General features: G+C 44.1%; 2 protein-coding genes across 2 annotated transcripts in view; both read left to right on the top strand.

Annotated features, from left to right (window-relative positions):
- LOC139305975 (butyrophilin-like protein 2) overlaps positions 1-22,880 on the top strand; it is a 281,201-nt gene that overhangs the window by 233,290 nt on the left and 25,031 nt on the right. The window lies entirely within an intron of this gene.
- On the top strand, positions 1,351-11,680 carry LOC139306028 (FH2 domain-containing protein 1-like). Its single transcript, XM_070929988.1, has 13 exons — positions 1,351-1,659; positions 1,753-1,923; positions 2,221-2,282; positions 3,834-3,936; positions 4,016-4,101; positions 4,395-4,495; positions 5,471-5,541; positions 6,230-6,337; positions 6,420-6,490; positions 6,737-6,854; positions 7,340-7,504; positions 7,706-7,801; positions 7,893-11,680. Exons 1-13 carry the CDS (start codon positions 1,351-1,353, stop codon positions 10,362-10,364), a joined length of 3,933 nt encoding a protein of 1,310 aa, XP_070786089.1. The 3' UTR covers positions 10,365-11,680.

Here is a 22,880-nt window from a genome sequence, read left to right on the forward strand (position 1 = left end):
ACGTTTTAAAAGAAGGTTTATGTTTCAGGATTTCATTATTTCAGGGTTTTATTTACTCCAATAATAACAGATGAACCCTGAACAGTGAATCTGCTTTTTTCTGCAGCTTTTTGTTTAATTTGTTCAAAACCGGAGATCCAGTCCCAGTACAGACAGAAACCAGAAACTAGAAACACCTTTGAACAGCAGGTGAGACTCGTGATGTTTGAGGAGAAGGTGTGAATGAAGTGTGTGTGAGGAGGACGATGATGAAGAGCTGTTTGATCGTTCAGGGATGACAAACACGCCAAGTTACAGTGGAGAAAAGAGTCAACAGCAAAACACACACACACACACCACACAAAAGTAAATGTTTAACGTTAAGTTATTAATGTTTAATTAACATTTGTTTAATTACAAGACGTTTTTGAAAGCAACACACACATTTACACACACTCAGTGGATTTTTCCGAGTCATTCGTCTCTGCAACACGGTTCCTCCTCTGATCTCTCCTCCTACATAATCAATAATCAAATTTAATATTTTAATTTTAGTTTTGATTTAATAAACTCACTATTTACATGTTAAAAGGGGCCATAAGCTCCAAAAAATGTACTTTTGTTGCATTTTATTTTTGTGTTTGAGAAGCTTCGAGCACCTCCTCATGAAAACTCATGACAGTAGTTTGCTGTTTGTATTGTCATGTCACAACATTTCATTCAGTTATTAGACACAAAAAGTGATTGTCAGTAAACATGTTTTTCATTTAATTATGCAGTACAGTAAATGCATACATTAAAAAAAGAAACATTTGTTTGATTTGTTTTTATTTAGGCATTTGAAATCTTTCTTATTGACTTCATATATGGATGTATTGTACATTTTATTTTTCAGAATAACCAGGTCTGTTTGAAAGTGTGAAAGTAACTACACCTCTGAAGCTCACCAGTTATTAATGTGTTAATTACTGAGCTTTAGAGGTGCTGGCAGACAGAATTGTTACCTATTGAACAGAGCTAGGCTAGCTGTTTCCCCCTGTTTCCAGTCGTTATGCTAAGCTAAGCTAACAGGCTTCTGGCTGGAGCTTCACAGATATGAGAGTCTGAACTCTCAGTAAGAAAAATAAATGTTGAACTATTCTTTGGTCTGGAGTTTTTCTCACAAAGTTTTTTCTTAATTTCTCTCCAGCTGTCTCATTTTCTGACCTCTGGATCTGACCTTTGACCCTTCAACGGCCTCTCATGTTCGTAAAGCATCTTCATCATTGTTACCACACCTCTCGCCATGGTCACCCATCAGCTCGGTGACCGACCTGTCCGCCGCCAAACCCTTCGCCTCCTCTTTCTGCTCCCGTCCAATCGGCCGCGGGGATGCATGTGATGGGCAGCGTCTCCCCGGCCAATGAGAGGGAGCGTTTCTCCCTCCAGGTTGAGGGCATGACCATCGCCGTGCCGACGTCTCCTCCTTCTCCTCCTTGTCTTCCACCGGGATTTTCTGATACTGAGGGCAACCGGACAAAACCGCCTCTCCTACCTCCGCCTCCTCCCCCTCCACTGCCTCCTCCTCCCCCTCCTCCTCCCATGCCGCCCCTGTTACCAGGGCTCGGAAACCCTGTAGAAGGCCTGAGGAAGAAGAGGAGGGTGAGGAGTTTCTTTTGGAAAACGATACCAGAGGATCAGGTAGAGTCTCCGCTCTGCGTAATGGATTCACATTTTTATTATATTAAAGTATTTGTATTTGAATGTGTGTGTGTGTGTGTGTGTGTGTCACAGGTGAAGGGGCGGGCCAACCTGTGGACTCAGGGCCGAGTGCAGCAGCAGTACCAGATCGATGTCCAGACCATCGAGGAGCTGTTTGGTCAGAATGACCGTCAATCAAACACCAAGGCCACGCCCACCAGGGGAGGGAAGACCAGAAGCTCGTTCAGAGAGGCCAAAGAGGAGGTGTGTGTGTGTGTGTGTGTGTGTGTGTGTGTGTGTGTGTGTGTGTGTGTGTGATGCAGGGTGGCGTGTGCTGCTGTTTGTTGAAGGTGTTTGTGGACAGTTTCCACCTGGGCTCTGACCTCGAACTGACACCTGCTCACCTTCACCTCTCTCTCTCTCTCTCTGTCTCTCTGTCTCTCTCTCTCTCTCTGTCTCTCTCTCTGTCTCTCTCTCTGTCTCTCTCTCTGTCTCTGTCTCTCTCTCTCCCTCTCTCTCTCTCTCTCTCCCTCCCTGTGTCTGTCCATGTCTCTCTACCAGGTCTCCATTCTGGACTCTAAGCGAGGGATGAACATTGGGATTTTCCTCAAACAGTTCAAGAGGTAAACCTGATTTGTGACTCTGACCACAAACAAACACTTTTCACCTCTGCTGAGATTTTCCATTGTTGCCTGAAGCGGCGCAAAATGCTTTCCAACAAATATTCAACAAAATCCCTGCAGAAGAAAACCAAAATGTCGGACTGAAAACAGCGCTGTGCTTTTGATCTGAGATCCTGAAGATATCAGTGAGAAGATCATTTATGATCCAGGACACCAACCCAGACTGACATCCCTAAAGTCAATAAGAAGGCTGCGCTTTTGGTTAATACCTGTGCTGGTGATCAGTGTGGTTGGATCAGTCGGTCTGGGCTGAATGAGACATACAGAACATGTCAGTCATGGATGCGGATGGACTGAACAGGCTTCCAGTAGTCCTGAATATCTCCTCTGTGAGCCGGGGTAACGGTCTGACACAGAGGGTGTTGGTGTGTGTGTCCTCGCCCTCATCCCGGGGTGTTATGGGTAAACAGATGCGGTGATGCCGGCATGTTGTGAAGGAATGCAGACAGAGATGCTCATGACATGTGACAGGTCACATTAGAGGACGTCCATGGATGGTTATTGAAGAGGCCTAGCTAGCCCAGGGGCCCCCTGACCCCTCTGGCTCCCTGGCTTCACCTCCAAATGTCACTGAATAACCAGAATAATATAAGAGATACAAAATAACCACAAAGAGACGCAAGATGGCCACAAAGAGATCCAAAACAACCACAAAGAAACACAGAACAACCACAGAGTCACAGAACAACCACAAAGAGACGTCTGCTATCACAACGTGAAACGTTCCAACAAACATTGGTGCCATATTTCAAATGAAAATCCTTCTGTGTGTTTCATATTTTTAAAGCCAGTGGTTTTGCATCTCCACTGAGTCTGAATCCTCAGAGGTCTGGTTCAGTAACATGGAGGGAGGACAGCGAGATCAGAAAGTGTCCTCAATGTGTTTATGTTGTGTTGACCGCATCAATATGTTCAGACTGAGTGCTTTCCAAACACACTGAGAGACATACAGGCATGAGGGAGACACACAGAGAGACAGACAGCCAGACACACAGAGAGAGACAGACAGACAGACAGACAGACAGAGAGAGACAGACAGCCAGACACACAGAGAGAGACAGACAGACAGACAGACAGAGAGAGACAGACAGAGAGACAGACAGACAGACAGAGAGAGACAGAGACAGACAGACAGACAGACACAGAGAGAGTGAGAGACAGACAGACAGACAGACAGACAGACAGAGAGAGAGAGAGACAGACAGACAGACAGACAGACACAGAGAGAGACAGACAGACACAGAGACAGACAGACAGACAGAGACAGACACAGAGAGAGACAGACAGAGAGAGAGAGACAGAGTGAGAGAGAGACAGACAGAGACAGACAGACACAGAGAGAGACAGACAGAGAGAGAGAGACAGAGAGAGACAGACACAGAGAGAGACAGAGTGAGACAGATACGTCTGAAACAGAAACAGTGCTTCATGTTTCATAAACCAACAGTTAATTTTACTGTTAATTAAATGTAAAATATCTTCCTCCTCCAGAGCCAATCAGACGATAGTAGACGATATTCACCATGGCAACAGTGAGCCTTATGGGGCGGAGCCTCTGAGAGAGCTGCTGAAACTGCTGCCAGAGGCTGAGGAGGTGACACACACACACACACACACACTCATTAACACCACCATGTTAGTATCTTCATCTTCATCTGTCTCCTCTCCTGAAGGTGAAGAAGCTGAAGTCGTACCAAGGCGACGTCTCTAAGCTCTCATTGGCCGATTCCTTCGTGTACCTGCTGATTCAGCTCCCCAGGTGAGGCGCCAGGCTCACCGTTGACCTCTGACCTCCAGCGGTCACTTCTCGTCTTTATTCTTCTAGTTTCATTCGTACGATGTGAGCTTTAAAATGTCTGTTTTCATGTGGCTCCTGCTGTGAAAGCTAATGGAGATCCAAATAAAGAATAAAGACTTCTTCCAGAACAAATGGAGTTTAAGCTTTTAAAGTTTCTGCTAACAGCAGATGGTGGAAAGAATGAAAAGACAACAACAGAGGAGAAAACAATTAGCAATGAAAGCGATCACTAACTGACTTTAGTTTCTCTCTAGTTACTCAGTCCGTATTGAGTCCATGCTGTTGAAAGAGGAGTTTCCGGGGGTGTGCGGGGCCATGAAACGAGACATTAGCATCCTTCGCTCCGCCACCAAAGGTACCAGCATCAGTACATCAGCACTCAGCTTCTCTGCATGGAGCCACTGTCTTCTGTGTGGAGGGATAAGTCGATATTCTGTGTTTCTCTTATTGTCAACAAATCTCATGAAAACACCAAAACCAACAATGAATCCTACTAACAAGTATCGTGTATATCTTATGTCTCTGTGCCATAGAACTTCATTGCTGTCTAACAATATTAAAAAGGCATCAATGCTAACTGAGAGTTAGCAAGCTAGCTGGCTCGGTCACATATTGTAGTGTTCAGAGTTAAAACCAATGTTGATTGTCGGTAGGAAATGGAAATGGTCTCTCGTGTTAAAGACCGTGCTAGCTTGTCAGTAACTGTCAGCTAACTGTCAGTAAGCAAGCTAGCTAGCTGGGTCACTAATGATGGTGGTCTGACTGGTTGTGGCGATTCCACTGGAATCAAATTCTGTTTAAACCACTTTGATGCTGGTGTGACCAGGCCTTTGAGATAGCGTTGGTTTTCGTCTTTTCATTAGATTTGTTGACGGTAAGAAAAATGCAGAATGATGCCAGACTTATCCTTTAGTTGTATTTGTGTTGTTGTTTTGTCTCTATATTTGGTTGAAATGATAAATGCAAAGTGAGACATCAACATCATACAACCTGCAGTAAAACAGTCTCCTCCCTTCACGCAATACAAACTAACACCTGGACTATTTTTAGCAGCGTGTGTGTGAACTTGATAACGTTGTTAACTAACCCTCCACACACACTCACACTCTCTGCTGCACGCAGGGATTTGAGGATTATAAACTCATCGGTATCTTTTTTATATTTATTTTATGTGTCTGAAGACGTCTTCCACTTGTCTGTTTCTTCCTCACTGCCTCTTTCTTCTTTTTAATCTTTTTCCACGTGATGATTTCAAGCACGGGATGTGTGTTTGTTTGTTTGTTTGTTTGTTTACTGGTGAATAAACAGACTTCTCTTCGTTCTCCTCCAGAGTTAATGTGTTGTGAGGAGCTCCATGCTGTTCTCCACCTGGTGCTGCAGGCTGGAAACATCCTCAACGCTGTGAGTGAAACAGCTGCATTAATGAATAATTAGACAAAGAGCGGGGGGGGGGGGCGACTGTGAACAGCCAGAACACAAACTGTTCAGGTCACCTCTTTACATACAGTTCATCTATTTCCACACTGTCTGGTAGCATCATTCTGCTCTTCTTTGAAGCTCTATGACGCCATGTTTTTTATGGCTTTTTGTCAGTTTTAAAGAAGGGGGGGCGCATTTGTAAAAGAAGTAAAAATGTATTAGATGTGAAGCCCTGTTGCTGTCGTGTTGTGGTTGTTTTGCAGCCAACCGAGCAACTTAATTCAAATTCAAACTACAGAAGTATTATCAGCAAAATTTGCATTAAAAAGTAGAAGTACGGACAAACGGTCCCAGTGACAGGTACATTGTGATGTCATATATTAGTGGATTATTGTTACTGATGCATGTTTGTCCTATTTTATAAACTGAGCATATGTTTTGCATCTAAAATTATAATCAGCATAAAATGGAAATACCTTAGTAGTACAAGTAACTTAAGATTGCACTTTAGTAAATGTACTTAGTTACTTTCCACCACTGGACTATAAGCAGTTGTGTGCTGAAGCCTTTAAATGTAGAGGATTGTTTGTGTCTAACGGCTGTATTTTGTGTGTGTGTGTGTGTGTGTGTGTTGTTGTTGTTGTTGTTGTTGTTGTTGTATGTGTTGCAGGGAGGTTATGCAGGAAACGCAGTGGGTTTCAAGCTGTCGTCCCTCCTGTCTCTGGCCGACACCAAGGCCAACAAACCGGGCATGAACCTGCTGCACTTTGTCGCTCTGGTCAGTAACCGGTGTCTGTTAGTATTTATCTGTCTGTGATTATTTATATAATAATAATATATATAGTACTTTTCTCCTTCAGGAAGCCCAGAAAAAAGACAAGAAGCTGTTGGAGTTTCCTCTGAAGTTGAGTCAAGTGCAGCCTGCAGCCAGGTCAGACAGCGTTTTCACAGATTAAACACTTTTCATGTAATGACGACGTTTCACATCAGCTTCATGCTCCTCCACCTCTTCCCTGATGGGGGGTTTTATCTTCCTCTCCCTCCACAGCCTGCGATTACAGAGCAAAGTGCACAGTAGAGGCTGTTTGTCATTCTAATGTATCATTTAAGTTAATGTGAAGTAAAAATATATTAAGAATATTTTCCATGTGTTGTTATTTTTGTATTTTCTTTGTAGGATCTCCTTGGAAACACTGGATGCTGAACTGCAGTGGCTGACGTCTCGCACGCGCTCAGTAGAGGAAAACGTCCAGAGAGACACAGAGCTGCTGCAGCAACTCGACAACTTCCTGCAGGTAACACAAGTGTTCAGGTACTTTACTAAAGTAAAAGTACTAATACCAGACTGTGGAAATACTGTGGTACAAGCACTGAAAATGTTACTTCAGTAAAAGTATCTAAGAGTGATCAGGGAAATGCACTTAAAGCATTATTAGTACTACTTTTCATATGTACGGAGAAGAATGGGTAATTTCTCCTTTCAAAAGATACATCTTTATGTCTTGCTTTAAAATAGTTCAACACTTTGGGAAATACAGTTATTCACTTGCTGAGAGTTAGATGAGAAGTTTGATACCACTCTCATGTCTGGATGATAAATAGGGAGCTACAGCCAGAAGCCTGTTAGCTTAGCTTAGCATAAAGACTGGAAACAAAGGGAAACAGCTAGCCTGGCTCCGTCCAAAGTTAAAAGCACCTCTAAGCCCCTGTGTCTCGTGATTTTGTTGCTTGTGTTTCTGTGTTTTCACGCCTCCGTGTGATGCGTTTGTTTGTCTCTCAGTCGGCCACCTCGTCTCTGTGCTCGCTGCGCGGCAGTCGGCAGCAGCTGAAGAAAGAAGGCAGCGAGCTGATTGACTTCTTCTGTGAAGACAGAGAGACGTTCAGACTGGACGACTGCTTCGGCATCTTTCACACCTTCTGCTCCAGGTTCACTGATGCTGTCAAGGTACGTTCACACACGCAGATTCATACACACAATCAAACATAAACGACAACATACAGTCGAAGCCGGCAGATAAAGTTAATCGTTGAAGCTCAAATGCTTTGAAAACACAGCTGACTTGTGCTGCCACCTGGTGTTCATAGAGAGAGATGGTAGTAGTAGTAAAACAATGTTTGAAATGGGAAATTGTGCGTCTCTCTAAAGGAGAACATGGAGAGGGAGGCTAAGGAGGCAGCCCGTCGCCGGAGGTTACAGGAGCTGGAGGAGCAGAAGAGGCACTCGTGGGCCGGGGGTGAGGAGGTAGGAGGACACACACAACCAAACACTGACACACAAATAAACACAAACTGCTAGACTAGTAATGAATGACCACTGTGCGATTCTGTTGTAGGTGGGCGGAGCATTCAGGTTACGCTGCAGCAGCGAGGCGGACATGTCGTCTGCTGTGTCACGACACGACGAGGCCGGGCTGCTGGTGGAGCTTCTGACCCCTAAGTCTCGACCCCGCTCGCCCCTAAACAACTACCACAATCCTCTGGGACGCTCTTGGAGCTTACGGCGCTCCCGACACTCTCCATCCAGCTCGCCGTTTATTGCTGCTGATCGCGAACTGAGCACGCTCCTGGGGATGGCGACCTCTGACCACAATGTCGTCCCGCAGAGAGGAGAGGGAGAGGCAATGACAGCTCTTCCATCAGCCTCACCTGAACTTAGAAGTCCAGGACTCTCCCCTCAGACTCGGCCGCAAAGTCCAAGGGTCACCACATGCAGCTTTCCCCAAAACCAGGAGCCTCAAGCGGGCCAAATGGCACCGCAAACCCCACCCTCACCTCCCAAGACCTCTTTAAGTGCACTAAACGCAAACCATACAACCGCCACTTACCTCAGCTATGACGCTACCCAGACTCAAATAAACACCATCAATCCCACAAATAAAGTTACAGTCAAACCTACCTCTGATCCGAACCAGCAATCAGACCACAACAACAATGGCAAAGATCGACTCGGCCTGGGTTTTAGCAGCCAGGGAACACTTTCACATCACCAAACTCAAGCTGGTTTGATGGGGGGACTAGCTAGAATGAACAAAGCTGATGGGGATTGTAGTGGACGCATCGCCTGCAGTGACGAGATGTTTGAACGCAGCACTGCTACTACCGGCAACATGTCTGTGGTTTTAGAGAAATGCACACTGGTGCCTGAGCTGAAAGTGTTCGACAAGGTCACCACCCTGACCAGCCCCACCGAAGGGCCTCACTTCAGTCGCCTCCATGGATATCACCGGGACAATATGGTAATCACAGCTTTGGAAGAAGAGGGAGTGGACAGATCCCACGTCCAGAAGGTGCAGAATAAGTCCCAGATTGAGAATGCAGAAAAATCTAATGTGCACAATTCTGAGACAAGCTCTTCCTCGTCACAAAAAGAGGAAGAGGAAGGACGAGAGGAAAAGGTGGTTGTATGGTGTGTGACAGGTGTGTGTGAGGCAGCCGGTGAGCTCACACACGCTGACAACACACATGCAGAAACTGAGAAGGATCAGTGTAGGAGTGACAATCAGGGAGGAAGCCAGCAAGCTTCCTCTGCCCCAGCCAATCGCACGCCTTCAGAGCCTCAGCCGACCAATGAGAAGTCAGTGCCTGTACCCATCAGCAGCCAACCAGTGTCTGTCTCTCGCTGTGACGACCCGTCTCTCCCTGTCTCTTCCCCCATGTGGCGCCCAGCAGAGCCCACATCACCCAATGAAGCGCCTGCTCTCACCGCAGATGCCACTAAGGAAGCTAAAGAACCAGGGGAAGAAGCAGAGGGCTCCACCAATGAGGAGAGAGATGTGAAGACTGGCCCAGAGCAATCAACAGATGACAGGAGCAGAAACAAGACTGCTTCCTGTCACACAACCAATGAAAACACAGAAGCAGCTTCCTCCACTAATGGAAAGGCAGAACGGACAACTTCGTCCAAACCATCCACCAAGAACCTCCCTACCTCTAGAACTAGACCTGCTGGGACGAAACCCGTAATCCTAAACACCACCTCTGCCGCTAACAAAGGCAAGCCTGTCCGCACCCTCACCAACTCCGAGAACCAGGACATGAGGCGAGTTGTGCCTATCTCCAGGACCAGCCGAGGTGCTCTGTCTCTGGGCAAACATCCTGAGAAGCCTCCTGGCAACCGGGGCTCCTCGAGCACTGCGGCACCTGCCAGCCCGGCCGTCTCCAACCTCACCAGCGCCTCCATCCGACGAGGAGAGAGGCCCTCAACTGCTCCCTCATCCCGACGCTCCAGCATCCACAAGACACTGGACCCCAAGGATTCGAAAGACCAGAAGGTTTCGGGTACTCAGGCATCTGCCCAAGAGCAGAACCAGGACTTGCAAAGGAAGCCGTCCATCCGAAAGACCTTAACAAAACCCAAACCCCAGCCGGAGGAGAAAATGTGTCGCTCCACTCTGCGGGCGCTCTCTCAGGCTGGAGGAGGAGGCAGTGTTAGTGCCCCTGCCACTCCTTTGCATAAAGCCACCACCCCTTCATCATCTCCGATCCCAAGTTTTGCCCGAAGCACTGCCTCTTCATCTTTCAGACGAACCCACACCACCCTTGCTCCACCTGCTCCTCCCCATTCACCCCACACTGGCTCAGACTGCTCCCCTAAATCTTCCCCCAAGACCACCTTTTCCTCCGTCGCTCCACCTGGCTCCTCCTCCCCTCTGAGGAGGTCTCAGAGCATCAGGGCTCCTCGCTCACCGCTCCACGACTCGCTGGTTCCCCCTAAAGGTCACCGGCGGAATGACAGCGGCACCTTCTCCGACAAGTCAACCAACTCTAGGGACTCTGGCAAGTCCAACAGGCCAAGCTGGAGATAACAGGAGAAATCTGAGGCTGCATTCCAACATGAAGTCGAAGCAGTGTCTCCTACTCCCTCCTTCTTTACTGGGGGGGAGGGGGTCAGAGGATGCATACCAATATGAAGTATAGGCTCCTATTTGTGTAAGTAGAAAGGATGCATTCCTGAGCAAAAATCTCAAGCTCGTATGATCTCTTAGCTGGATACATTCCAATATGAAGATGAATTTGTCTCCTATGCATTCAAACTTAAACGATGCCTGTGGTAAAAGGATGCATTCCATTTGAAAGCACTACATGATGTACACTATGAGCACTTTATACTGTAAAGTGTTTATAATGTGCTCTAAAATACCACAGAGGCTGCATTCCAAGATGAAGAATAAACTGTCTCCAAGGTGTTCTTTTAAACACTTTACTTAAATGATTGTACATCATTTCGTTCAATAAAGAGTTGTTGAAGAGAGGGAAAAAAAGCTTTCTAAGCTAACAAGCTTGCCAATTTAGCAAACTCGTTCGCTTGGTCGCTACAGGATAATAAGTTCACAGTTTATTTCAAAGATGTATTTGTACCATCGACTCCTGTCTGTAAACTATTCCTCTTTTGTTGAGACCACAAAGATGCCAACTACATTACAATTTATACACACTTTCCTTTTCCTAAGAGTTTTGTACCAACATAAAGGTCACCAAGCCTCCCATCCTCAGGGGTAATGCATTGACACCCAGTAATGCAGCATAACTTTTCCTTTTCATCATGAAATAAAACATTAAAAATAACTAGACCTGTAAGTAGGTCCAAGCACAAATATTTGGAGTTTTCAAGAGAAGATGAAGGAAGGAATAAATGCTTGCATCTATAAATGTGTAACAAAAAACCCTGTAATTTCTGCAGTGACTATGGTAATTGATGTGACTGACTCCCAGCTTGGCGTTTCCTGTCTCCTCTTGATTAAATAACTTTATTTTATGCCTTTTTGATTCTGCACCTTTACCTTCACTAACCAAGCTGAGGAATGATGATGTACATCTGGCCTGATTTAAAATAGAAATCACATTATTATAATAACAATTGTATTTTTTTTTTAAATGTTAGATTTCTAAATCACTGAGAATCATGAAGTCTTAAAAATAGTGACTAGTTTAGACGAGGAGATATTTAAAGTGTCTCTGATTCAAACCAACAGTGTCTGACTCGCTGGGGAAAGTCTGCAGTGCCAAGTTTGTTCATATGAGGATATTTGTATGTTTATGTATCTATATTTATGTATGTATGAGTTTAATATTTGATATATATATAATCTATCTACTAGCTAATAAAGTATTATTCCTCCAACACGGTGCACTTTGTTTCTCTTCACCAGACCTCATTCAAAAACTGTCTGAAAATACTTTGCAAGGCTTTTATTTCTTCTGCAGCACCTGAAATGATGTTTAGCTCCTGGGTTACTTCATCCAACCAGAGACATATCAGTGATTTAATATCCTGTCGTGCCATTATTAAAAGTACTGCACTAAAAAGTTTTGTTGAAAAATAACGAAGGGGCGCGTAACAAGTTGTGTGACGTCATAAAACCGCGCCAAACAAAGCTCCATGTGCAGGAGTAGAAAACAACGGAGCGCAGAAAGTGTCTCCTTCCAGTTTGTGATGGGAAAAAGAGTATAAAAACATAAACCTGGGGAGGTGAATTTAACATTAAGCCGCTTTGTTCGACTTTTAGCTAAAATATTGAAGCTCCCGCGAGGAAACAAGTTAAGAAGAGACGAGGAAGAAAGAAAAGCGAAGAAGAAGAAGAAGAAGAAGAAGAAGAAGAAGAAATCCCGGCGTTTAAAATTTAAAGTCTGGGGGTGCTGGAGGAAAAAGTCAGTGTATTTTAAAGGTAAGTCTGGTTTATTTTACAACTTGTATCTTTGAATTAAGAATATTTGAGTGTGTTAATGGTGTTGAAACGTTTTACTGTCAACTGAAATAACGTAACACTTTCAGGCAGATACTGTCGAAATACTATGACTTCACTACAAGCTAACAGTTGAGTGCTATAAACATACTATGAAGTCCTGTAGTGATGCCACAGGGGGCCAAACAGCGTATTTCTTTATAAACAACCCTTTCAGTCCCTGTAGTCACATTGTTCAATTAAACTTTATTTACACTCAGAAAGAAACACAGGGGAACAGGAGCCCTCTGCAACAATCGTGCCAGCTTTAAACCGTAAAAACAAAACAGGTTGTTAGTTGTAAAATAAGGTGTGTAACCAGCAATACAAGAAAACAATCATCAACAAGTATTAATCCAGAGTCGGTTCCAAACTCGCCTCCACTTCCTGTCGGACCGTGAAGGTGTCACTCATCACCTCTCACTGTTTGATCCTTCATGTCACCTCATAAAGTTCTGTGTCTGAGTTTCCTGTGAAGACGCTGCTGCTGGTTCGTGTTGCTGCACCAGTTCAGACTTTATCAGTCGCTTTTCTTTGTCATCGTAAAAGTCTCTCTGCTTCTGGTCCCTTTAAATCCTCAGCCATGTAGTATGAATGTATGAATCAGTACCTTGTGATGGGTGCTGCAGAGCACTGCCAAGAGCCCTGCAACACCAAAACTTCCACTTACCTCCAAATTATAAATCATATATTTACAGTTTAAAATACGTGCCGTGCTTTAACATGTACGTATCATCCATCTATAAGTCCTGCACTATAAAGTGTATATAAAGTAATCTATTACATTACCTTTTCACTATTCCTTTGCACTATTTGTATTTGTTTACATAGTTCTTTGTTTATTTACCTGTCTTTCTTCAGCTTTGTTGTATAGTTATGTGCAAGTACATTGACAGCGACTTAAAACCAGAGTCAGATTCCTTGAACGTGTTCACGTACTGGACCAACAAAGCTGATTCTGATGACAGCTCATACAGCAGCTGAGGGATTTAAAGGTGCTAGAAGCAGCAACATTTTTTGGTGACTTTTACATCAGCGAGACCAGGCGAAGGACGAACGAGTCTCAGCAGTAAATAAATGCGCCACTATGTTCAGCGGCTTGTCTCTAACTGTGTCTGTCTGCAGGTGGTGTACCAAAACAATGAGCTAAAGGAGGCTAAAAGGTTTAGTATAGCTGCAGAGTTTCATGATTCTCATGTTCTCATGTTTTGATCCATTTCCAGGAGGAGAGAAGATGAAGACGCGCTCCAAAGACAAGACTCGAGGGGAGATTGGTGGGCACAGTCCGATCTCCGCCTCCTCCTCCTTCACCTCCTCTCCTTTCATCTCCTCCTCTCTCTGCCGAGGAAGAGGAGGAGGGGGAGATGAGGAGGATGGAGAGGAAGATGAGGTCAGAGTCGCCATAGTCACCATCGAGGACGAGTCCTGTCCGTCTGAGCCTTTCGGCGCCGCCCACCTGGAAACGGCCAATCGGATCACACGGGTAGAGGATGGGGGAGACAAAGAGGAGGAAGAGGAAGAGGAAGGAGAGATTGAAGGGGTGGAGGAGGATGAGGAGGAGGCAAACAGTGATGAAAGAGAGGAGGAAGAGGATGCAGAGATGTCACCATCGCTTCAGGTAGGACTGTTCAGCCTGTCGGTTTATTGGAAAGAAGGAGGGTTTTGTTTGAATTGTCACTGTCAACAAGGTGTGTGCAGGTGTGGAAGCAGAGGCATTATGGGTATTTGTAAAAAGTTCAGAAGCGCTGGGCTGAAGGTCGCTGTTTGAGGAAGCTTGGAAACATTAAGAATAATAATAATAATAATAATAATCATAGTAATAAAGTGTATTTATATCGATCTTGTTAAAACACACAACAACCCTCATTCATAAACACACTAGTGGCTGCTGGGAAAGTTATTTATCAAACTTGTGATTGAGAGGTGTTTGTCTCCACCTACAGGGTGGGAGGCGTCATTACACCCTCTGCTCTGAACGCAGATTCAATTAATTTAGTTTTCTTGTTTAACGAAGACAGCAAATAAGAATATTTCCATAAATATCACAAATACTCTTTTCAAAGACACAAGTCTGGACCCAATAATTATTGAATAATTATTTGTGTTTTCTCTTAAAGGAGAGGTTCACAGTTTTTCAGTCAGGTAGTAAATACGTAGCTGCTTCCTTACTTTAGAGAGCATAAAGGTATTTGAGTGTCTGAATGCAGCCAGCAGATGGTGACGCTGCACACTGTATCTCCTCACTGTGAACACACACACACACACACACACACACACACACGCACACACACACACACACACACACAGTAACCCACCTGGCTCAGTGATGCATCCTGTGATCTGTGTGTTTGTAGCGTTCAAGTACCAGCCACCGACATCAGCGTCTGTGTGTTTGTGTGTGGCGTTCAGGTGCCATTGTGTCTCCTGTTTTGTTGTCTTTCTAAACAAGCTGAACACCAGCTGTGTGTGTGTGTGTGTGTGTGTGTGTGTGTGTGTGTGTGTGTGTGTGTGTGTGTGTGTGTGTGTGTGTGTGTGTGTGTGTGTGTGTGTGTGTGTGTGTGTGTGTGTGTGTGTGTGTGTGTGTGTGTGTGTGTGTGTGTGTGTGTGTGCGTGCGTGCGTGCGTGCGTGCGTGCGTGCGTGCGTGCGTGCGTGCGTGCGTGCGTGCGTGCGTGCGTGCGTGCCTCCTTTTACTCTGAAATACTGAACTATTATTTAGTATTTATTTTCCCCAATAATTAGTTATTTATAACTGTATTTTGTTTTATTATTGTATGCTTTTAATTCAAGAAAATAAACATTTAAATACATATTAAGTTTAGCATTGAGTTTTAATTAAAATGCTTTCTTTGAATTAGTTAATGAAACAGTCACAGAAGTTAGTTAATAAAAAAGCTGTAAATACAGTTTGTAGTTTCAGACACAACTGCAGGCTAACTAAGATACTGTGTTTCATTAAACACATTTAATGTATTTTTATTTACAGTGAAAATTCATAAGAAAATACCAGAACAACACTAGAATCAATCAAAGATAATATATTAAAGGTACAACATTATCCTGCAGAAAGTATCAGGCAGTACTTTAAAAGTATTGGCAGCAAATTGTGCTTAAAGTATCAAAAGTTGCATTTAATATTTATTTATTATTGGAAGTTTATTCCTGATTAATTTCCGTTGAAGCGTCTGAATGTGGATCTAATTTTACCGTCACACAGACAGAAGGTTTGTGCAGGAATGTGCAGCAGTGAACATTCCTCAGATTCCTCCATCGGGATCATGGGATATGGAGTCTCCCCCCATGGGAACTGTTAGCTTAACACACACACACACACACACACACACACACACACACACACACACACACACACAGATCCATACTGGTACAGAGCCAGTATGGATCCCGAAGCATGATGGGACACTTGATGATTATTTTATGTCCAGTTCTGCAGTTCGTCTCTGTGGCCACTAGAGGCAGCACTGTGGTTTTTATTCAATACACACATGAAAGCTGATTTCTGAAGATCAGATTATCAGATTTGGTGATGGATGACTGATTTCTGTGTGTGTGTGTGTGTGTGTGTGTGTGTGTGTGTGTGTGTGTGTGTGTGTGTGTGTGTGTGTGTGTGTGTGTGTGTGTGTGTTATAAGGTGTGTGTGTGTGTGAAGCAGACAGACGGAAAACTAGGGCACTAATCTGGTGAGACACGCTCTGTAATCTGAGCATTTTTGCTAGATTACTACACATATAGGAGATTATACAAACACACTCGCACATGCCTGTTTGTATTTCTATACTTGTGAGGACCCTCACAATCCCTAACTTCAACCATCACAACTAAACGCCTAACCCCAATCCTAAGAAGGATGTTTTATATTTAAAGGAGTTTTAATCTAAACCTTTAAAACCAAGTCTGAACCCTGAAACAGCCCTTTTTGAAGGTCTGTCTCTCTCCCGAGGTCTAATGCTCAAATTGGTCCTCATAAAGACAGATGTACAACACACTCTCTCTGATCATGCCCGGGTCAGATGACTGGTGTGAATAGAAGCACATTAGAGCTGCAGTGGCATGTCTGGTATGTGGACTCTCTCCTCATTCAGCCTCTGACATGATGAGGTTTTGAGTTCCTGGGAGTCCTGGAGGAGGAACCTGAAAGTGTCGCGGTTCATTTCCTGTCAGAGGAGCTCGTGTCCAACGTCCACGTGGATGAGTTGACTTTCATGTTGTGGTCACGGTCTAAAACATTTACGCAGCGTGTCGGCACGTTTCCATTTCATTCATGAAAAAACGCCTCATTCATGAGCCTCACTGGCACAAAATGTATGCTAACAGCTAACGGCTAGCAGCTAGCAGCTCTATGGATGGCGGTGTCAGTGGGTTGGTCCACCACAGTGGTTCAGACTGAAATATCTCAACAACTGTTGGCTGGATTGCAGCGATATTTAATACAGACATTCATGATCCCCAAAGGCTGAATCCTACTGACTTTGGGGATCCACTGACTTTTCCTCTAGCGCCACCAGTAGGTCAAAGTTTTCACATATCCTGTGAAATATCTCAACATCTACTAGATGGACTGGCGCAATATTTGGTCTTCAGTGATCCCTTAACTTTTCCTCGAGCGCCATTATCTGGTCTAAATTTTGAATTCCCAATTCTTTCGTAATAGTATTCGTGTCAGTCTCAGCAGGGCCGGATTAACTCACTAGAAGGCCCCTGTTGACCCCCACCTCCTCCTTTTCATGCATGTGTTTTGTTTGTTTTAAGCATAAATTAATTTAGTGAAATGCAACACACGAGCACAATTTAAACGTGCGTTTTTAAAACTACATTTTAACTTGTTTAGTGCTAATTAGCATATGTTAGCATGCTAACACACGAAACTAAGATGGTGAACATCAGCATGTTAGCATTCTGATGTTAGCATTTAGCTCAGTACAGCCTCACAGAGCTGCTAGCACGACGGTACACTCTTTGTCTTGATTAGAGCTGCAACGATTAATCGTTTGGTTGAGCGACAGAAAATGAATCGGCAGCTATTTTCATAACCGATTTTAAGTTTTTTCATTTTTTAAGCAAAAAACAGTCCCTGGTTCCAGCTGCTTTTCTCTGTTTTTAAGAGAAACTGAACATCTTTTGGCTGCTGCTCAGACACAACAGGCACATTTGAAGGCGTCACCTCTTATAGACAAAACAATCAATGAAATAATTGTCAGTCTTGATATTTTATGTTAAGCATAGATCCATAAATCTTGTTAGAAATCATAGAAAAAAGATGCTACTTATTAATCCAGATTTTGCCTCATGATGTTTCCTTCAGGATGATTTAAAACTGATCAGATTTGATTGACTGCCAGAATTGATTTTATATTCTGATTGGTGTGTTATTTTCTAACTGACTGATTTCCTGTCCACTTCAAACCAGTGAAGTAACCAGTATAGATCTAACTTTGACTGACAGTGTGTTCACGTAGGATCTGTTTCTATTTCTTTCACTCATACACACCTTAACACACCCTCATACCGTGTGTGTGTGTGTGTGTGCGCATGTGGTCACATTCCAGCTCCGGGCAGCTTTCCAGCCAGTTAGGTCGACCACACCGTTCTCGCCGAGTCAGCGCACCATACATACACACACACACACACACACACACACACACACACACACACACACACATTCCTCGAGCTGCGGCAGCATTCCCGAGTCTTGTGCTCGTCAGCAGGACGGAGGTTTGAACCTGCGACCTTCCAGTTACAGTGCAGTCTCTTTGCTGCAGGTTCAATCTGGTCCTGAACGTCACTTTCATTCTGTCACATCCACAGTTTCACTTCGACACTTTGACAGAGAAGAAAACTGTAAAAACGACGACTTTATCGGACAGTTGAGAGTGGAGAGTGACAGGAAGACATAAACCCCGTTCACACACGCAGTCTGTCCCTGAAATGTCCAGGAACATTTCCTGCATGGGGTCTCGTGTGAACGGGAGCAGGGATCGATATTCAGGGAAATCTGTGCCGACAATATCGGGCCTGTCGGGGAAAAGGCCGGTGTGAAGGAAGACTGTAACGTTGTCAAGGGTAACACCTGACCATCTGACCAAAGACGCCTTGTCGATGCTTTTGTTGGTGATTTGTTGAATATTAGATACATTAAAATGACAACCCCCCCCCCCCCCCCCCATGTTCCTGAAGATAATAAGAGACGTCTTCCGCCGCGTACACGTACTTAGTAATAGAGGAAAAACCTTCTCAAACAGCTGGTTTAGAGTTGTGTTAGCTGATGGATTCAAGTGTAACTGCTAATTCAAAAAAACAAAATGTGAAAAATCAAATAATGAAAAGATTTCAGAGGCAGTCTTCTTGGTGATTAGTATTTCTAAAGTCCTGCTAACGACCCAGGAAACAGCCGTCAATGAGCACAAAACCAGACTGAGTTGAAAAAACCCCATAAAAATACATTCCTTTTGTTCGTGAATACATTTAAAATACACTTTAAAACAACAGTTGGATGTCCTGTGAACATCAACAGGCTTCTTCTCTGGCTGCAGCATCACCGTGGCAACCGTACAGCGCCACATTCCTATTGGTGGGTGCAGGGAGGTCTGACCTGTAGACGTGTGTGTGTGTGTGTGTGTGTGTGTGTGTGTGTGTGTGTGTGTGTGTGTGTGTGTGTGTGTGTGTGTGTGTGTGTGTGTGTGTGTGTGTGTGTGTGTGTGTGTGTGTGTGGAGACAGGACAGTAGAGCACCTGTTCCTCATTGTATCCTGTCCTGACACACACACACACACACACACACACACACACAGTGTTTTACAGTGTGTAAGGCGACACCTGAAGAATGTCAATAAAACCTTCAGTCTTCAGACGTTCTCACTCTCCCACGCTTTGTTTTTCTTCCTCTTGAGTTCCCGTCTTCGTCCTCACGTCCCGTGTTTCTTCCTTTCTCTCAAGCTGTTAAATTTAAGATGAAACAGTGTTTTGAGAGGATCTGGCGTCGGGAGGACTTTGCTTTGAACGTTGAAAAGTGTCATAACCGGTGTACCACGCTGTTGCTAGCTAGCTACGTTAGCTCTGTGCCGCTAAAAGTTGAGAAAGATTGATCGATGGGTGGATGTCGTGTACACGGACTATTTTCTTTCACAGGAAGAAAACATGATTCGATTTTGATATAAGAAGTTTTAAGTTTGTTTGAGATTCATAGATCACAAGTGTGTAAGTTGAGTAAGTTTTTATCTTTCGAACGTAAGCAGAAATGATCTGAAGACTAAGTTCGAGTATAAATCTAAGAACGTTTTTATAGGAGACATTTGAATGATCTGAGGAATGAAAGAGTGCGCGGTTGCAGCTAATGATTATTATTATCTGCAGATCACTTTCTCAATTAATCGATTCATTGTTTCGTCCATAAAAGTATTTATTCAGATACAACCTGTAAAAGTGTCTCTCTTCTACGGAGCTGTTTCTTCTTTCTTTCCTGGTTGCGATCACTGTTCAATCTGTCCAATCTCTCCCCCGAGACACACACACACACACACACACACACACACACACACACACACACACACACACACACACACACACACAGACAGCCACTCATTAAAATATACATGAGCACTAAGTCTCTTACATCCCTGCAACACTCCCTGCATTCATTATTGATGAACACACAGCGCTGCAGCCCCACTGTTTTCTAAAGCACCTGTTGTTTGCTGCATTGCACCTCTGTAACGTGTCCCACAGGAAACACACAGCTCCTGTGTTTAGATCCTTTCGGCTCGTTAGCTCGATGACCACCGTGTCTCTGCTGTCTCTTAGCTGTCGCAACACATTCGGCTCGGGTCTCGGGAGACCCGGGTCCAAAATCATATCTATTTTGGATAAGCTTTAACCCTTTCAACCCCACCCAAACCTCTCTTGTTTTTTCGTCTTTCTTCCATTTATCAGCCTCTCAAATGGATCTTTTTCTTGCTCAAACGTGGCTTGGATCGCTGTAACAAAACATGCGTTTTGTTCATAAGAATCAGGGCTGTTGGTGTGTCGATTGACGGCCAGATCGACCAATCGGTTCGTGTGCAAGCGTCGCTCAAACAGTGGGCGGGACGCCGGCGCTCTGCTGCAGCGTCACTATGGTTTATAGTTTCTTACACAAAAACAAGTCAAATTTCAGCTCAACTTCAAGAAGCAGTTGGAGCGTGTTTGTTCAGGCTTTGAGGCTGAAGACTCTGAAGTTTGAGCTGTTTGTTTGTTTGTGTTTGATGCAGAAAATGAACCAACTGAGAGTCGGTTTCTACTGAAGCCTGAGAGAGAGACGAAACATCAGCTGCTGAAAATCAATCTTTCACACATTCCTCTGATCCTCTCTCTCTCTCTCTGTATTGATTCTTCACACACTTGTAGGCTAATCCAGCTAGCTCATTCCACACACACACACACACACACACACACACACACACACACACACACACACACACACACACACACACAAAGGCCACATCTGCCTCAGTCTTTGAAGTGGTTTTCTCTGTTTCCAGTGTCTGACTGTAGTTAGCTCAGAGGATAAAACACACACACACACACACACACACAGTATGTATGTGTTCTCATACATCCAGAAGAGGTTTTGTCAACACACACTTGAAGACACTATTAATTCTCTAATGGACTAATTGACACACACACACACTCTCACACAAACACACACAGTCCTGAAGTGTGGGAAAGACTCAGCTGTTTAATGCATAACACACACACACACACCAGTTTCAGGTTTTACAAGACCATCAGAGGGAGAGACTCAGTGGGTCTGCATACCAGAGAAGAAGAGAGGGGGGGTGGGCTTTAAAAGACAAAAGGGGGGCAGAGAAAGACGGATGAAGATCTGTAGATGCTTTTATAAACACCTTCCTTATGAGAAATATATTATTAATGGCCGCCCCGTCAGTTTGGTTTAGTGTCCTTTTGGAAGTTCCCTTTGTGTCTGTGGCAGCTCACAGTGGAGTACAGCACACCTGCAGAGCAGCTGGCCACCACTTAACTCCTGTAACAGCCCACATTAGTCATGTTTTACCTGTAAGACCTGCGTCTTAATGCCTTTCTTCATCGTCTGTGATGCGTTTAGTTATAGAGTCCATCACACTGGACGCGGGAGGAGGTTGAGCTGACTTTGCATCTATTAACGAAACATTTGAACAACACGTTGACATTAGTTTTGACTAAATGTGATTTCAGTTGGACTTTAAAAAACTCATCAGTGAGCCTCACTGTTGTTTCCTTCATCACCATGAACACACACACAAACACTCACTAGAGCACCACATGTGGATTCATCCGCCGCTGAAAATAGTCCCCAACAAATGCACCGTCTCCCTGTTTGTGATTTGATGTCTTTAATTTTTTTTTTTTAAACATAAAAAATGATCTGTTTTCCGAATACAGAACTGTTGGAACAACAGAAGAGTCGAGGGTTGAAAAAGAAGAAAAAGATGTAAATTGGAAGCAGAAAGAGGAGGAAGTTGAATTCAGATTTATGACAATATGGAGGCTGAGAGGGATGGAGGAATGGGTAACAGACGTAAAGGAAAGTAAAGAAGGACGGAGAAAGTGATGGAGAGAGAAAACAGAAAAGAGAACGACGGTGTAGAGGTTAAGGAGGGAGGAAGTGAGTGAGGAAGGGAAGGAAAGAGGCTGAAAGATGAAGGGAGTCTGGTGCATGATGGGATTGATCAGTGGTGGAAACTGACATGATGATACACAGAGAGAGATTTACAGATTAACAGCTCGAGAGGTCGAAGGTCATCTGGACCCTGATGAGCCAGGGGGCGGGGTCAGAGCAGGTCGGGTGATTGACAGCTGGTGTGGGAGAAGCAGGTGAAAGGTGTGTTTGAGGGATTAACTGAGAAAGAGGCAACACACACTGTTTACTGTAGTGTGTGTGTGTGTGTGTGTGTGAGAGAGTATGTTGTTGATGTTTCTTGAAGTTCAGGATTATGAACCCCTTTTCCAAACCTGGTTGCACACCACATAACGAAAGCCGAGTCCACCAGCCGGACCAGGAAGTGATACTTGAAAATGAACGAGTGCTTTTGTTCACATAACATTTGTTATTCAGTCATTTAAAACATGTTGATAATCAATTAATCCAGTGGTTTCCAGCCTCTGGGTCACAACCCCCACAGGGGTCGCAAGATGAATCTGATTAACAGGATAAGAAAACCAAGCAATGTCTTCTTCCTTTGCAGACGTTCCTCTGGTCTTTTTTTTTTATCTCTTTTTATTTCTTATTCAAAGTCACACAAAATGTTTGGGAACCACTGGACTGATCTAAGTTTAGCAACATATCAGACATTCTCTCATTGCAGCTTCTTAAATGTGAGATTTTGCAGGTTTTCTTTGTTTTCCATCAATGTAAATCGAATATCTTTTGGTCTGTTGGTCGGACAAAAGAAGACATTTAAAGACGTCACTTTGGGCTCCTGGAACGTGCGAGTGATGTTTCTGACATTTTATAAACTCTATCTTTTAATAGAGAAAGAAATAATCAAGAGAATAACTGATAATGTAAATAATCATTTGCAGCCTTAATGTCCAACAAATGAGCAGAAT

The sequence above is a fragment of the Enoplosus armatus genome, chromosome 23 (assembly GCF_043641665.1).
Source record: "Enoplosus armatus isolate fEnoArm2 chromosome 23, fEnoArm2.hap1, whole genome shotgun sequence".
NCBI lineage: Eukaryota > Metazoa > Chordata > Actinopteri > Centrarchiformes > Enoplosidae > Enoplosus > Enoplosus armatus.

Coding starts and splice junctions, on each gene's coding strand:
- LOC139306028 (XM_070929988.1), top strand. CDS start 1,351: ATGCATGTGATGGGCAGCGTCTCCCCGGCCAATGAGAGGGAGCGTTTC. Junction 4,102..4,394: donor CTGCTGATTCAGCTCCCCAG/GTGAGGCGCCAG, acceptor GTTTCTCTCTAG/TTACTCAGTCCGTATTGAGT. Junction 7,802..7,892: donor CGTGGGCCGGGGGTGAGGAG/GTAGGAGGACAC, acceptor ATTCTGTTGTAG/GTGGGCGGAGCATTCAGGTT.